Genomic DNA, 17,319 nt, shown 5'->3' with positions numbered 1-17,319 from the left:
AATATGTTTCTTTAAATTTATCATCAAAGAAGAGAATTCATAAACCCATGAAAGGTTGTAAATCTATAGTATTAACACTTTGGGCAAATTATATAATTCAGTTTCGCTGTGAAGACCAAGCATGTTTTTTTTTTTTTTTTAAAAGCTGTATCCAGGCATGTCGGTAATATCATACTGGACGATGAAAAATCATTCCCAACCTAAAGACACTTGTAAACATCGGCGTCCACTACGGAATTCGAATCCATAGTCTGGAATTTGGAAAGCAAACATGCTTATCAGTCGGCCATTCAGATCAACATTTCAGGCATAAAGTTTCACAGCTATATATATATATATAGAGAGAGAGAGAGAGAGAGAGAAACTTTTTTACTTTGGGTATAATATATGCTAAAGATACCAAGCTATTTTAAACCTGGTTTTACTCCATTTCCAAAGTAAGCAAAGAGACAAACAAGTCAAGTTTGCGCCTGCACGTAGTTGTGAGTCTAACTGACCCACAAGGTAGTGCAAGTCTAAGCAACTCGTGGTAAAGGTGGTATAAGCTCTGATCACTATTCGTAATATTTACCCTTAATGCAAAGCCCATCCATCTCCTAGTATTACTACTTAATCTTGGTATTTCTAAGCCTGGCTCCCACTGATGAGATCTCAATAAAGGTCAAAAACCAGTCTGGGTAGTGGCCCCTTGCCTTTAATGCATAGCATCATACATCTCCTCAAGGAGATGGGCTTTGCATTAAGGGTAAATATTAAGAATAGTGATCTTAGCGAGCTTATACCACCTTTACCACGAATTGACTAGACTTGCACTACCTTGTGGGTCAGTTAAACTCGCACTACGTGCAGGCGCAAGCTTGACTTATTGGTCTGTTTGCTTACTTGGGAAATGGAGTAAAACCAGGTTTAAAATAGCTTGGTATCTTTAACATATATGATAACCTAATACATAATTCCTTATAAGTAACATTTATATAATAAAATCGATATATTTGAAATATAGGTCTAAGAAATTATGTATTAGGTTATAAATGATTCTTATTTTGAGTATTGATTCAGCAGGTCGGTAATAGAAAGGTGTTAACAGAAAACTTTAAAAAAATATAACAAAGAAATGATATTTATTTAAATACCCCCCACACACTCAGTGTAACAAACCAAATCTCTCTCGAATTACTTACAGCAAGTTCCCTAGAGATTACCGCCGGTCCTGTTAATCTATATAATAGCCTCGTACCTTGTTTCTGGTTCTTTTTTAATTCTTGGAATTTCTTATTCTTAATATTTTGATGCTCACGTTTCACCTTATCATATGTCCTTGTTTGTGTTTTATTCATGTAAAAATTATTCCTTACGAGTTACAAATACTTTCGCAAACATTACAACCTTGTTGTTTTATGAACTCCGGATTTCTATTTAGCCTATTCACGAAACAGGACTTAAGGGTATACAGCGTGTTGTGAATTTTGAATGGTATGAATTTTATATTTTTTTCTTAACTAGCAGAACATCCAGTATTATCCAAAGAAATTACTACTTCAACATTTCATGTATGCCAAATTGGATAACGTGAGCCGAATGATTTATGATTTTCTCTAAGTTAACGATTTTGCTTTGTAAATTCGGCTTGGATTTCTTTTTTTGTTTTTTAATTGATTTTCTTTATTCCCACCCCCGATATTTTGACAAATTTGTGGACTGTCGCCAGTTTCGTTTGTAATTTGGAACCCGCCGCCACGGCCGTTTGTTTGAAAGTGACGATATTAACATCGTCATTTTACTTGTGATGATTTATGCATGCATGTGAGTGTGCGCGCGCGCGCTCACTACATCCAATAGAAAGTGGATCGTTCTTTTTTTTTTTCCCCTAGTCTGTTGGATAATTTTTTTAATATTAGCAGTTTATTGTTTGAATTAAATCGCGTCATTAGAAAAAGAATGAAAAATACTGCATAAAACATCGAATAATTACTGCTACTACTACTAATAATAGTAGTAATAGTACATTCAAACCGCTTTGGGTTCTAAAGACTCATCGCAGGAAGTCGAACACTCAAATACCACAATAACTATCATACCTTGCTTTGAAAACATTCAGCATTGGAGTTCTCACTACCCACTCTAGCAATGCATTCTACTCCACCATTTGCTATGCAAAGAATCTCCTTTTTCGCCTCTTTACTCACGTGATTTTTGCAGTTTCCAGGGTTGACCATCATTCTCCCATCATCCATTATCATGTGCAATAATTATCTAATATGGTCTAAATGATGTGAACTAATCGTATCTATTCTCATTCTCCTGACTACCAAGCTCTGCAGAGCACATTGCATCAATTTGTCCACGTAATCAACATTCCAGTTCTGAGATAGTCTTAGATTCGCCTCTGTACTATCTCCAGTTTCCTTATCGCCAGTGTGATCAGATTTGTGCACTGAAATCCCCACGTGGGCCTGATTAGAACTTTATACAGTGGAACTATAATCTCCTTATCCATACTCGTTAGGGTTTCCCCTCATTGAAGCACGATTTTCTGTGTAATCTTTACAACTTTTGCGATGTGTCTTCTGAACTTCAGTTTTCCCTGTCCACCAAGATTTCCAGATCCCTCGCTTTCTGGAGCAGTGTTCCTCCATTATGAGAAAACTCATTCCATCTTCTATAGCCAAAGTGCATAACTTTACTCTTAGTAGCATTAAAGTCACACTTCTTTATTCTTTCAAGCACCAAATTATTTAAATCCTCTTGCGGCAACGACATCAGAACTTCCTGACATTGCCTTTCCTAGTTTAGCAACATCAGCTGATGTTGCTAAACTAGGGATATGCTAAACAACTAAATATCTCCTTTCACACCGTGAAGTGTATATATAACTCATTGATATATAAGTTAAATAACAGTGATCCCTGAACAGAACTCTGTAGTACTGCACTCATCACCTTCCTTTTTGAGATATTGCACCACATACATAATTTGCAGGCTTCTATCAGTCAATTATTTCTATAACCAAGCTACAAACTGACTATCCCCATCCTGCTCAGTTTCAACAGTAGTTCATCATGTGGTATTTTATAAAACTTTAGCAAAATCCAGATAAATCACTGTATTAATCATTCCCTTTGTCCAATGTGCACCCTATTATAAAATGTTATCACAACACCTGACATTTGAAAAGGAAGAGACTGAGATTTAATAGAAAACTCGGCTGGCCTCAAAATTGACTATAGCATTTTGAAAAAGATATCAATTTAATAAAAATATAAAACGAACTTAGGTAAAATAGTTTGTTATTCATAAAAATTAATTCAGTGCCTCATATAATCGATATGAATAAATTAAATGACAATGAAACAGTAGTTTAAATAATACATTAACATGAAAATTATGGTATCATAAGGAGCAAGGTTTAGTAAAATGTATGCAATGAAAATCATACTACCTGTAGACTGTGTAACGTATTATGGGATTTTTTTAAAATTAAAATGTCAACTAACGTCTCAGTTAAAGAGACAAAAGATAGAACGATTAATCGTAATATATATATATATATATATCCATCTTCAAGGCCTACCTTTCCTAATTGGGTTGTGGGGCAGCAGCTGCAAGAGGGAATTACAATGGTCACGATCCTCCGCCACTAAGCTCAGTTACAATGGAACAGGCACCTGGTCAGAATGCCACAAGAGAGATCCCCCAACAGGCCCTCTTTGCCAAGCCAGAGGGTGGGAAGCCACGCGGAAAGCCAAGGGACTCTCTGGATAGACTATATCCAAAACCTTATGTGGACACGTCTGGGAGGGCAAAGAGGGCTGGGGGACCTCTCTTTGGCATTCTGACCAGGTGCCCGTTCCATCGTAACTGTGATCTCTCAACACGGAGAAGCAGCAATTGAGTATTGAGGGTTTCCCGAATTGCAGAGCTTCTGACCCTACGAGTCTTGTCAGCCTCGCAACCCCTCGAAGGAACCTCATTTCAGCCGATTAGATTCGTGTCCGCATTCTTTCGGTCATACCCAGCTCTCATGATCATAGGTGAGGATGGGGACATGTAGATGTATTGAAGACAGCCAGCTTTGCCTTCTGGCTTAACTCCGAATACCGAACGACCAAGCTCCCACAATATTGCGCTTGCTGATCCAATTAGAGTATCTAGCTCTACGTCCCACTTTCCATTACACGTGAATATTTGAGTCTTTATTTGAGTTGTTTAAATACCCAAGGTATTTAAACTTCTCCACTTGCTTCAGTGGGACTCCACCCACATGTAGAGTGCACTGGGATGGCTGTCTTGAGACCACAAATGTTTCCGTTTTGGCCACACCGATCTTCATCCCGGCTTCTACACAAACAGCTACAAACCAATCCAGGGTCCTCTGGAGGTCATCTGTGGCAGAGCTAAGCAGAACTAAGTCATCTGCAAAAAGCAGACGTGTATATATATAGGATTACTTACCCAGTATGTTTTGTGTGTGTGTGTGTGTGTGTGTGTGTGTGTCAGCACACCTAAAAAAATATTTTTTGTCTTTTGTTATTAGTTACATGGGTTAGCATACTTATTGATTATTACTTGTTAGTATGTCGTCACTTTAGCTGTGAATCGTGTGAATGCACTTCTGTAGTTTGATATGCAGTATATCACTCTCTGTACTTTAAATAATTAAGGGATACGAGGAAGGATCAAAAATATCTATGATGCCATATTCTTATATGCAAAAACTAACAGTATCTAAGCAACAACCATGTAGAATATTGGAAACCTGTTCTGAGGTCACATGTAGAAATGGGTGCCAACTTGACTCGGTCATGGGTGAGCTCATCTTAAATGCAAACACTTCCCGTCTAGTGTGTTGGATATATCGAAGAATCAGTATATGCGTAATTGCATACCTGTAAGATTACCACAGAAACGTATGAAATGTTACAATAAGGATTGTGTGTGGGGAGGGGTAAGTCGAAGAAAGTGGAGTATATGTGAAGGCAAACCTAATTGATTTCTTTGACTCGGAGGAGTTAGCATAGCAGGCATTTCTTTCCCAGGCCATACCATGTATCAGTATCTACAAAACCATTCACGAACGCCTTTGAGATGCAATTTATTGGGAATATTGCCTCAAAAATGGTTTTCTGGAATGGTTTCTTCGCAACGGTATGATTTTACACCCTTTATTGTGTATCAAGGAATTTTTAGCCAAACGCAGCATCTCCGTGATCGTCACTCGCCTTGTTAATCAGATTTTTCCCCTCCTTGCGATGATGCGAATAATATAAGGACTTTCCAACTGAAAGGGGTGAGTTAGCCTCTACAACGAAGGTGGCAGTTTATCGTCCCACATTAATAGACATAATACAGCTCATTGTCTTAGTTGCTTCGGCCGTAATTCAAAAGAACTCAAACCAACCCCTCTGCAGTTTTTTCCTTTCTCTTCCCATCCAGGACTGGAAGAAGTCGCGGGTGATAAAAATATTCTGGAATATAAGTGAATTCTAGATATTGCTAATATATATATATATTTGAATTCAACTAGGTGTTCACCCCTTCTACATAGCTATGTATTTGAATGCATAGTAGTATAGCACTTCACATGCGATAACTTATCTGCTGTAATCCCTCTCTCTCTGTCTCTCTCTCTCTCTCTCTCTCTCTCTCTACTGAAAGCCTTAGTTCATTGCTAGGCTTCGAGCTCATCATTCATTTACAACTTAATGATATTGCCGCCAATCTTCAAAAAGTTAGTTAAGGTTAAAGGAGTTCCGCCCACTCCCTTAGGAAATAAAAAAACATTAGATGTATTGAATAAGTTGAAGATAGACTCCACCCTGTCTTACACATTGATTCATTCCTGTCTCTTCTGTTAATTTATTAAAAACCTTAATAAAGGCTTTTTAGCTATAGTCAGCCGATGAAAGTTTTTTCCACCGCCAAATACGCAAATCTTCCAGAAGAACACATGTAATTAACAGACATAAATACACTAGTTTCATAATGTTAGTTGCTTAAGTTATAATTCCATAAAACTCAAACAATAAACTGTGGTAATTTATTATCTAATTGTAGCTTTACTATATTTTTCATATATAATAATGTATGGATTATAAGTTACACACACACATACATATTTTTCCTTGAAACACCTGTGATGCATAAGAACCAGTTGCAAACGTGTTTGTGAATCTCAACAGCAAACTTGATAGCTCCTTGATTTATCTTGGCAAGCAATTTTGGTAAAACTAGAGCATATGTTCTTTTTTGGAAAATGAAGCCAAACAATGTGATGAAAGCAATACATTTACGAAACTGTGTTTTAACTTGAACTAAACTATTATTTAGTTGAATTATTTGCTCAATCATTTCTTCAAACAAATATTTGTAAGCTTGGTATTACGAAAGATATCAGATGTTATCCCTAAACTGTATTAACAAGATATTTCTGGACACACGTTATGAAAATCTCTTTTTAAGTATAATATATGCAATGCAGTGATCCAGTTTAAGTTTTGGTACAAAATAAATAAATGGAACATTTTCCCCCCTATCGCCTGTTTTAAACTTCGTCTTCCCCTTTACGTATGAAAAATAAGAACCGTATAGTAGACAAAAACAGGTAACACGCCTTTAGGTCTCAAAGACCTGTTGAATTACTTTGGATAAAACTAGTTTAGAATCGAGTGGGTTGGACGTATGAAGTTCCAAGGATACATGTTCAACTGGACGAAAACAGAAATCGGTCAGCCAGGCAGGTTTAAGGTAACAATAATTCCATCAAGGCCAGAGTATTTGTGTATAACAACCATTGCATGTAATCCTTTACTTAAGGACATTTTATTATCGTGTCCATTTATTATTATGCCTATACTAAGAATAGTTTATTATAGTTTATACAAAATTAAATATGTCCAAGATGCGTAAACACATTGTATAAAAATTTAAGTGTCGGTAGATGTTTTTTCATTTTCTTCATAAGCCTACTCGCTAAACTTGTCACGGCAAGGGTTGAAATGCATTGAAAGATTTCGGCCTTCAAATTTTGTAGGATTAATACTGCTGTGCAAATCGAGACACCAGATTTTCCATGTTATAAGGAAAGTGCAGAAAAGCTCTTGTGTGCGCATGTGCACACGTACCTTGCACCACTGTCCAGAGGTGGGGAGGATGAATATGTAAGACGGTGTTTCTTTTATTTCTTTTTTCGCAGAATTCCTATAAAATTGTTCATATAAAAGTATCGGAAAGGAATTATGACGATACCCGTAACCTGCAAAATATGTTAATCAGATAAGTCGGAGTAATAAATATTAGTATTTGCTCTCGCTCAACTTTTGTTGGCACACTAGGGGTTCTTCGGAACACAGTTTTTAAGAAACGCTAATGTAAGACATCTGGTTGATCTTTCCATGAAAGAAGCGGTATTGAAAGGTGTTCAGCATATTTCAATATGCTGAACACCTTTCAATAATATACGTGTATAACAAAACATTTTATATGATAACCACGACCTTTACAGTTACTTTAAAGTTTTAAATATTAGGGAAATATGAAGTTATTTCACTAATAAACAGAAAAGTTTAGTTTTATTGAGTTAATTTTGTGAGGTCTGTAAATTTGATAAACTCAGAGAAATATTTTCTCTGAGTTTTATATAATTTTATATAAAATGTTTTGTATTTATTTATATAAATTCAGTTGAACTTAAATATATTTGAAGAACTCTTTTAAAAATTTTCCCGATTTATGTTGACATTATTATTACATGGCACTTCCAGGGAGTCTAAAGACTCATCGAGGGAGGGCTTACGCTATAACACTGTGTCTCCACCACTCAATCCACCAACTACACCAACGTCATCTACCGCCGATCATATTATATTGTTATATATTATCGTGTTATATTCAATGAAATACTTTCAAAGACAAATAATAGTTAGTCTAAAACTTCAACATCAGGGTTTGCCCTACAATTTTAGTGTTTAATATAAGTTCAGAGCTGTATTAAATCAAAGCACGGTTTTTCCCTCCCGGAAACTCGAATTTTTTTTATCCTACATACAGGCATATTAGTCAGAGAACATTCGTAATTTAACAAACCAAAATGCTATCTGTGGGTAGTAGATGGAGTTTGTGTAGATCGAAGATTAAGTATCGGTGACAGTGGGTTGTATGAATCCTCGGGTTCGCTGAAGGTGTCACCTAATGATAAATAAACTCCAAAATTGTTGAACATTTCTTCCAAAACCATTTCATTTTAATTCCGGATAGTTTATCTTCCATAAATCAAAATGCAGCAGTTAGCGCATTTCCAACAATCGATTCAAGATTGCTTTTACTCTTGTATAAAGTTTTAAAATTGAAAGATGAAAACAAGGTGATAGGTCACATTTTTATAAAGATAGCAGCACAACGCGAATGGAACAAGTAAAATTGTTTATTTGAACCTTGCATCAACCTTAGAACAGTACTTGTATATCCTTTTCTTTCTCTCTTTCTCATTGATATTAAACGGCGGCTAAATATTTCTTCTGTTGTAAATGGAACGAACCTCTGTTCAAGATATTTTTGCCATCAGTTATCAACACAGACTAATTATCCCACTCTTCGCTTCTATCCCCTGCCTAGGCCTAATTATTATTATTATTACAAAATATTCCATTTACCATTCCAGTAATCAAGGATCACGTATAGTTTTCGCTAGATCACATTAGTTTTAATGTACAATGAATATATTATGGGGGAAAGAAAGATAGCGGCAATTTTCTTCAAAACAATTGCATTAACCTATTCTTTGGGCGATAGGTTAATGCAAAAATTTCCTTTTTCTTTCTTTTACGTTTAATCCTATACATCTGGAAACAGTCAAAATGAAATAGGATTATTCCTTTAAAAAAAATGAAATCAAAAGTATTCAGAAACAGTAGTCTGATTTTGTTCAACGTCTTATTCAGCTCTGTAATGATATGACAAAAGTCCATAACTTATCTGAACGTATTGTAAAATGTTGACATTTTCTTCGCAGTATGACTTTTAGCTGTAAGTTGAAATACGATGAAAATCTGATATAATGAATTTTCATAAAATTGAGATCGGGAGAACTTATGATAAGAATTATTTGTATCCAAAAATTCCCAGTTCTACTAACTTGATGACGCCTTGTTTTATTGCTCTTTAGACGATCTGGCTACAGTCCAATATCGCAAATTGGTTTCACTGTACTTTATGGCATTTCTACTCGAACAAATAAGTATTGTACTTGCTAGCGGTGAATGGCATTTTTTAATGCTCGTAAAATACATATTATTTAAAATTTAATGTGTTTCCAACATAAAAGTGTCCCTGGAATGTACTCTTTAGCCAACGTCGAACCCAACTTGACATGGTACGACTTTAATGTTAAATACCACTCTTTTTTCATATGGATAGCACGTATACAGTAATTATTCTTTGTGGGAAAACTTCGCAATAGCCGCTGGTATTAACCGTTACCAAGGTTGACATCACACCAATAATTGGTTCCCATCTTCGTATTCTAGGAAATTAGCCCTGGTTCAAAAAAGGTTCCGTTTATTTAATTTGTTTTTCTCTGCATGATAATATCAGACATAAGCATACAGCCAGCTATTGAATGTAAGTGATTTTCGCCATAAAATGAAATACATTGTGGTTAATTTATCAGTAAATGAAATTATACTGGATACTCCGAGCGGTAGCATTCAATGTCTTAAAAGTTTGAAAAGAGAGTCGTTATAGAGGAGCAATTTTATTATAATTCCTGTACATATTTTAAAGGAATTTAAGCTTACAAAGTTGAGAGCAGTGCACACTGAAGTTATCAAATAACTCTTAATAAAGAGTATAAAAAAATTTTCATTAGAAAAAAGAAAATCGGAAAGGATCAAACTGTTGGTGTTAATTTTGATTTGTATTCGTTTATTAATATTAATTTTTGATTAATTTTGTTCTCTGAATGGGGGTGAAGTGGTGAAATTTAATTCTTCAGATATTCAATCTGGGAGGGGAGGCGAAAAATAAAGTTGTTTTTTTTCTTTCTCTGATATACTTGGTTTGAAAAATGCTAGAAATTCCTGCAGAAGGAAATCCGATTGTGTAGGAGGGAAGAAAAAAAACTATGATATCTGCATTATGTGAAGTCAGAGAACTGGTTCCTTGCTTGAACTTCTCGGCATAGTTGTATTAAATTTGATTTGGGACCATAACCTCATTTTATTCTATTATTAGAATAATGGAAAAAAAAAAAAGAAAGAAATGAAAAGAAAATAAACCATTCTTTAAATCTCCAGTGCAGTGGCACTAAGGTCTTTTTTTTTTTTTCCTTTTTTCTTTTTCTTGTCGTTTCGCGATGCCCCTTAAGAAAAAATAAGAAACATATATATATATGAAAACGAAAGTCTCATTGTCCACCATCTGCTAAATTTCAGTGTGGCGAACGAGCGACTATTCGTTGAGTCGTAACCGTCAGGTTGGATAAAACTTGAACAAGCCACATGACAATTCGAGATGGCTAAATGGCGTTTGACTGTCACACTACCCTCTTGCTCAGTGTTAGTGAAATGCTATCTAGTGATGGATGATCAACGATGGCGAATAATGATGCCGCTGTAATCGAGAACGTAAGCGTAGTTTTCGTGAACAGTAGTTAAGCCTACGAAACTGCAAATAGATTAAAAAAAAAAAAAAAACGAAGTGAGCAGCAATGGCGAGAGTCCACTACTAATGCCGTTGTAACCGTTGGTTGGATGAGTAGAATGTCGGAGCTATGTAAGAATGAGGGCGACCAATCACTCGAAAAGACTACATATTTAAACCAATTAAAGAAGTAATTATCCAACCTACTTAGGTATCTCGTGGGTAATGTATAGGTTAGCTGCCTGCCTCACCTAGTTAGGTTCACTTTTTTTTTTCTTTTTTTTTTCGAGTTAAGTTGATCATGCCAACAGCTATGTTGTTGTGCCCCTCCCCTCATCAGTAGCGTCTCCCTGTAGTTAGTCTACTCATACTCAAAATCCCCTCCTCTCGATGCAGTGAATGCGCAGACACAATGAGCTATTGCATTCCAGACATCTCATTATCTGGTGTTCCCTGTAAAGATCCCTTTAATGGCTTTATTTCCTATTAATGGTTGGTAGCCGTAAAGCTACCATCACTTAATTCCCTTTTGTTTAAAGTCCAATGTTTTCTAAGCACGTTCTTCTTGATTATAAGAAACATAACCGTTTGCAGTAAAAGAAATGTCTTTGCTCCCTTAATTGACTAGTAGGTTCCCATTAGGGGGAAGAGGCAAGCGGAAACCTTTAAATCCATTAGTTCGTGAAAGAATGAAGAATGACCTACGAAGTAGCTGAGTTGTCGAGAAAACTGGTGACCGTTACTTTCTCGGATTGATAGAGAACTGTGTGTGTGTGAAGATATATATTACGTAAAAGGTGAAGAAAGTGGGCACATTTTTGTTCTTATTCTCTCTGAATGGCATTCGAGAACAAATTGCAACCTTAAGTTGGAGATTGCTTTCACTGAAAGGTGTTAGTAGAAGCTTTTTGTGTTTACAAGTAGGATAGAACTATCTTAGCAATAAAACTGAAACTTTTTTCGTTTCCTCTATGAAATCTTTTCTAGTAAAACCTTGATGATTATCTTTCCCAAGAGCTTGGTAGCCATTCGTCGTTCTGTTCTATTGAGGACTGTGCACACTAAAAGCTCAAAGCAATTAAATTCGAAAAGGTTTGATAATAGAAGTTGTTCGTGCTAACCTTTTAGTGTTGTTTGTAAAAACCTAAAATATGGAAATTAAACAATCTCATAAAACGTAGGACATTTTTCTCTTCACCGGAACTGGGGTTATTAAACTGCCATACTTTCCAAAACTATATTATGCGTTTTCTGAAGGAAGAGGAAAATCAGACTGCACACAGAAGAACCAAATTCACTGATCACATCTAAACTTAATAGAAATTAGCGTTTGCACTAAGAAACGTAAGTACCGTTTGCGAAGAGTAGCGTGTAATTCCTTTTTTATTATAACTTCTGAAAGAAAGGAAGATCTTCAAGTTTGCATATTTTATGTGTTACAATGTTCTACGTGACTTTTTGATAAGTCCAATGTGTTCACATAAGACGCATGCGCTCTCTTTAGAAACGTTGGTTTGCTTACTTGAGAACAGTGGTATACTGTATATATATATATAATTTGGGAATTCCTATTAATGGTGGTACATTAATAGAGTACTGTGGTTGGGGTAAGGATTAAGATAACCGGAAATAACGCTCTTGAAGCTAAATTTATGGATGTAATTTTTCCAAGCCAATTCAGACTTCCAGTGAGCAGGGTAGTGGTCTCACACCAGGCAATGGCATTCACCTACAATCTAAAGATATTCCTCAACATTCATACCCAAGGTGATTTCGAACCCGCAGCCTGTTGCAGATCGCTTATGCTATCCACTTGGCTTAAGCTAGCAAGTCGAACTCTCAATATGAATCTTCGCACTTTTTTTTCTTTTTTGACTAAATAAATAAACGAAATAATCAGTCACTTTATTTGTAGCATGTTTTCTGTATTAAGTAGCACTCAACATAACCTTATCTTGATGGGTACCATGCACACTGAGAAATAAAGTTTCAGTGATTGCATAGTCGACTGACTTAGGATAAGCTTTACAACGCTGTATCTCGTGGACCGTTAGGCAGCAAAAAAGCCGAAAAGATAGCATTCCAGGTCTTAACTGTTCTTCTAGTTTCGGTCAGAAGCGATAGGTTTAGGGTTACACTGAGTGATTTTTCCACGCTTGACTTGCCTGGGAAAGAGATTAAAGTTTAAACTTCTGTAACTGTGGCATTTTTAGGCATGGAAAGTTTCTCTGCCTTGGTGTCTAGGATTTTTTCTTTTACAAAACGGATTGCTCAGTCCGGAAACACGCTGGCAGATATTCTGATGCCTATATGGAAATTCTCTAATATATACATATATAAATACAATATATAGAGGTGGGATAGGGCTAACCACCTTATCCTCGATACAGTAGCGGTTAAATGTAGAAAAATCCATCACTCTTTAATTAATTTTTTTTATGTTTTTGCAATATGGAATTAATGTATTTGAATTCAACATGCACAGCATCATGTAACAATGGTATATCCTCAAGGTATACTTTCTGGTTGCAAGGAAAGAGGGACTCGGTGACATCATAAACTTACTGTCAGTTTATTTTCAGTATTGTCAAATGTGGATTGTCTAATAACAGCTAGTTTTCAGACAGTGAGTCTGAAATCATGGAACAGTTCCAGTCTAGTTTTATGATAGGAAGTGGTTGAAATGCTTAAGATTTTAACATTTCTTTTACTGATATAGGTAATTTATTTCAAATGTTTAATTGATATTGTTATTAAAACATACATTTAAATGGTTTTCAATTAATATTATATAGTAAAATGTTCTGTTCTGATTTCCTATTGCGTATGGGCGTGGTGCAATCATCTATAGCACAGTTGATATAAGAATTCGACTCTTTGGTTGGAAAAACCTAAATTCAAATCCAAGTTTGAACACAACGAACATTTATGCGTGTTTCAGCTGAAGTGAAAAGCTCTTTACGGAGGTGAAAAGTTTTCCAGGAGGGAAACGCAGTTTCCATTTCATGTCTATTATGCAAGTTGCGGACCAGTCATGTTTTCTTGGAAAACCTTTACAGGTCTGGTTGTTTACTTGCTTATTTGACGTAATTATAAACAACAACAACTTTGATTTCTTTATCAGGTCTATTACTGGATCTGCCCCCTCGTCTGGATATGGTATCTACTAGAATTAATCAGCACAAAGTTTTCTAGAATCTGGAAGAAAAAATAATTCACTCCATTAAATGTTTGCAAATCAGGTCAACCTCATCGTAATTCTTCCCGCAACTGCGCTAAGCATTGACGCCTATCGACTACAAGATTATTTGCTACTAGACTGCCAAACGGTGCAATGCAAAAATCGAGACGTCCGGTGAATCCTTCTTCGAGTGCCTAAATGCAAAATATATCCTTATGAATTGTTGAACTGTTCATAGTGGGTGCAATTTAGTTAGGTTGACTTTGGTTACGACAGTCATGAGGTTATCGTTACTGTCGTTAACTGCTTGATTAGCGTCTGTTCAAGAACTGTAAAACACAGTCCTAATATCTTTTGAGATAAATTCTTATTAGTTTACCTCTGGCTATTTCATATCACTTGAAAACTCCCGTCTTTGTACGCAGAGAGAGTATGCACTTTATCAGTTAATATTGGCGCTGCCGCCTTTTCAATGGATTCTCGAAAAAAATCTTTGCAGTTTCTGAGAGGTGATCAAAGTTGTAAAGTTTATTATTATTATCAGTATTATTGTTATCCTATTGTACACTTTAATGGAATCTAAGCATCCTGTGATCCACACTCTTCTTTTTTATGATATGATATATTATTTTTTTGATATATTATAGAATTCAAGAAAGGTATTTCATTTTCCGTTTTGTATCATTTGCAGTGTGATTTTTCTGTACTTTAGCAAAAAGTACGACATAGTTAAGCATTCTAGATGACATAATTTTCAATGTCTAATGTTGACCATACTAATAAGCAGTGTTTGCAGTCTTAGTCCACTCACAGTACAGGTGCTATATGTGAACGACTTTTCGTGAGTGGGGTTATCATTAAAAAATATGCAACTATTCTCGAAAATTGGATAATTTTATTCGGTCTCATACAAGGAATAAGGATCCAAGAAGAAGAAGATGGACTGAGTCCGGAACAGGCCACTTGGCCTACAGCCTGGATAGGAAGACGACGACGACTCATACAAGAATAAATACAATGAAATTCGCGGATCGTAATATAGCAATTTATCTTTACCATAAATCAGTTGGGAGACGTCATGTCATTTGCCTTTCGGGTGGAAATACAAATGTAGGCCTCGAGGAACCGTTTAATAAAAACTTTTTCGGCTAAACATGAGTTGCGGTCTCATACAGAGGAAAAACTTCAATTTTTTTTTCATTCCACAAAACAGGCAAACTAGACAGAAGAACACACGCAGATAACAGACATATAATGTCTGTTATCTGCGTGTATTGCTTTGGCCTTAATTCCCACCAAACCAAACCTCTTTTACATTGTTCTGGAAGTTGATTTTTCCTTTGTATTATGCTTCAGATTAACTTACCATCGCGAATTGTTATGAACTAATTCATTCTCTAAATATCACCGAACCTTTTACTTTATGTTAGCGCACATTTCACTGTTATATTGAGATTTGCTGTTTATTCATGACAAGTGACTTTTATCTTTAAAATTTTTCAGGTCCAGACGTAATGGATCGCAACATTCCTCACGTCAAGGATATCTTTTGTCAGTTGTCCTCTGCAGATTCGCCACGTGATCAGATGACCCCAGTCCAAGTATATGATTATTCACCACGAAGCCGACGACGACGAAATGAAATAGATATCGAGAATTTCATTGACGAGGATCGCATCACATCTCGCATTGCGGAGATGGACAACAGACGGGAACTAGCGATGGAGAGAAAAAAGAAAAACCGTTCTGCTGATGACTGCATTCAAGAGAGTGAAGAAAATAAACGTAATTCCGCTAACAAACATAGTAATAAAAATGCTGCCCACTATTCGACAAGGACGCTTACCGATAGAGACATTAGACATCTGGAGCGCCATCTATCGATGAAAAAAACCATTAGAAAGCAAATCAGCCGCAATCTTGCCCAAGCTTTTGTTGAAGACCCCGATGCCATTCAAAACGAACCTCCAGCAGCACTCCCACCTCCTCAAACCAAGGAGAAAGTGAATGATCGCAGTTTTACCCTTACTAGAGCTAAGGTGTCTAAATCTGAGCAGAATGTTCTTGAACTGTTAAAGGATTCTCCAGAAGACACAGACTCGGGCCATTGTAGCCCAATGCATCATGGAAGTTCCGATGATGATCTTAATCCTGATGAAAGGGAATCACGATCTTCCACAATACATAATGGTCCTAGAATTCCCAATGGAGTCCTTACCGATAAGCAGAAAAAAGAACAACATCAAGAAAGCAGGTTTTCTGCTTTTTGGAGAATGTTTTCCGTTAAGGGAAAGGGGAAACGATGAAAATAGCAATAATGATTTAATATTAAGAAATATAGGGTAGGTTTTTATATTGTAATTTTTGACGCTTTTTTTATTTGTCTTATACAAAGTTTGCATGGGGAATATGAAAAAAAAAAAAACATCAGAAAATGCCATCCTTGGATTTTTTTTTTTTTTTTAAAAACTTTTAAATCACAATGCTGACTATTTAGCCATGTCATTTTAGGGTGACTGGCACAAAGAAAGTGATTATTGTTTCTTTATATGACTCCTGAAGTAGTATATGTTTATAATAACCGAACGTTTAATTCTTGGGAACCACACAGTCAAAATAAAATTTAAGCCTGTGGGGTGAATCCCACCACAGAATTGATCTCAATAAATATGTTAAATTACTTACTTTCTTTCTTTCTTTTTTTTTTTTTTTTGTGTGTGTATTTTTATATCACACTGTATGCTGAATGTTATTTAACTTTTTTCTTTATGTAAATATATTTCTCGGGAATCGAAAAACAGCTACTTTAATAAGTAATAATTAGTTCTTTGTAAGAGGCGTTCATTATATATGATAGAATATGAATTTTCTCTCTAATTTTATTCATAAGATATGAGCATTGGAAGAAATCGTAAAGGTTATTTACTTACGAATAAATTTCCATCATAATTCTATGAGAATCTATTTATGAACTGATGTATATACATGATAATGAGGTTATGAAAGTGACTAACATATTTCCTTTATTGAAACAAAAGAAAAATCAAAAAATCGGTATCACTTTTAAGTGATATTCGTACTTTGAGGAGAAATACATACATAACACAACAATCTACCGATTATCAGAGGCAAAATTATATATTGTGCTCATGTAATAAAAATAAATAAACTGTGAATATCCTTTTAAACAGGTGATTCAAGTGTAAAGATTTATTATATTCAGTTTATGATTACGTAAGACAATAAATAAATGTTTAGTTGCATTGTTCCTCTTTCCGAATTCCTCCTTCATCATTAGTTTAGATAATCCGAAGTTTATAAAAGTGTCATACTTCAAGAAAGAAGGCAAAAGAAAGTAAGTAAGTCTTGAGTTGTCAAAAAAATGAGTTTATTAAAGAACTAATCGTATCTTTAAAAAAAATCATCATATATTAAAATTTAAATAAAATAAACTATGACCCTTAGTATCACTTGCCGAACAGATTGAAACTCTTGGAGTCTTT

General features: G+C 35.4%; 1 protein-coding gene across 4 annotated transcripts in view; it reads left to right on the top strand.

Moving 5' to 3' along the window:
- LOC150108647 (uncharacterized) overlaps positions 1-17,079 on the top strand; it is a 110,066-nt gene extending 92,987 nt beyond the window's left edge. For all 4 annotated transcript variants that reach the window (XM_090416116.1, XM_090416115.1, XM_090416114.1 and 1 more), the window contains exon 2: positions 15,320-17,079. In XM_090416116.1, the coding sequence (XP_090272242.1) occupies positions 15,331-16,122 (792 nt within the window). In that variant the 5' untranslated portion in view covers positions 15,320-15,330 and the 3' untranslated portion in view covers positions 16,123-17,079. The remainder of the gene's footprint in view (positions 1-15,319) is intronic.
- The last annotated feature ends 240 nt before the right edge of the window (positions 17,080-17,319 follow it).

Source organism: Typopeltis vanoorti, chromosome 3, assembly GCF_054136105.1.
Source record: "Typopeltis vanoorti isolate ZY-2024b chromosome 3, IOZ_Tvanoo_1.0, whole genome shotgun sequence".
In the NCBI taxonomy this organism is placed as follows: domain Eukaryota; kingdom Metazoa; phylum Arthropoda; class Arachnida; order Uropygi; family Thelyphonidae; genus Typopeltis; species Typopeltis vanoorti.
Note: the sequence above shows the minus strand (reverse complement) of the source record. Positions and strands in the feature narration are given on the sequence as shown.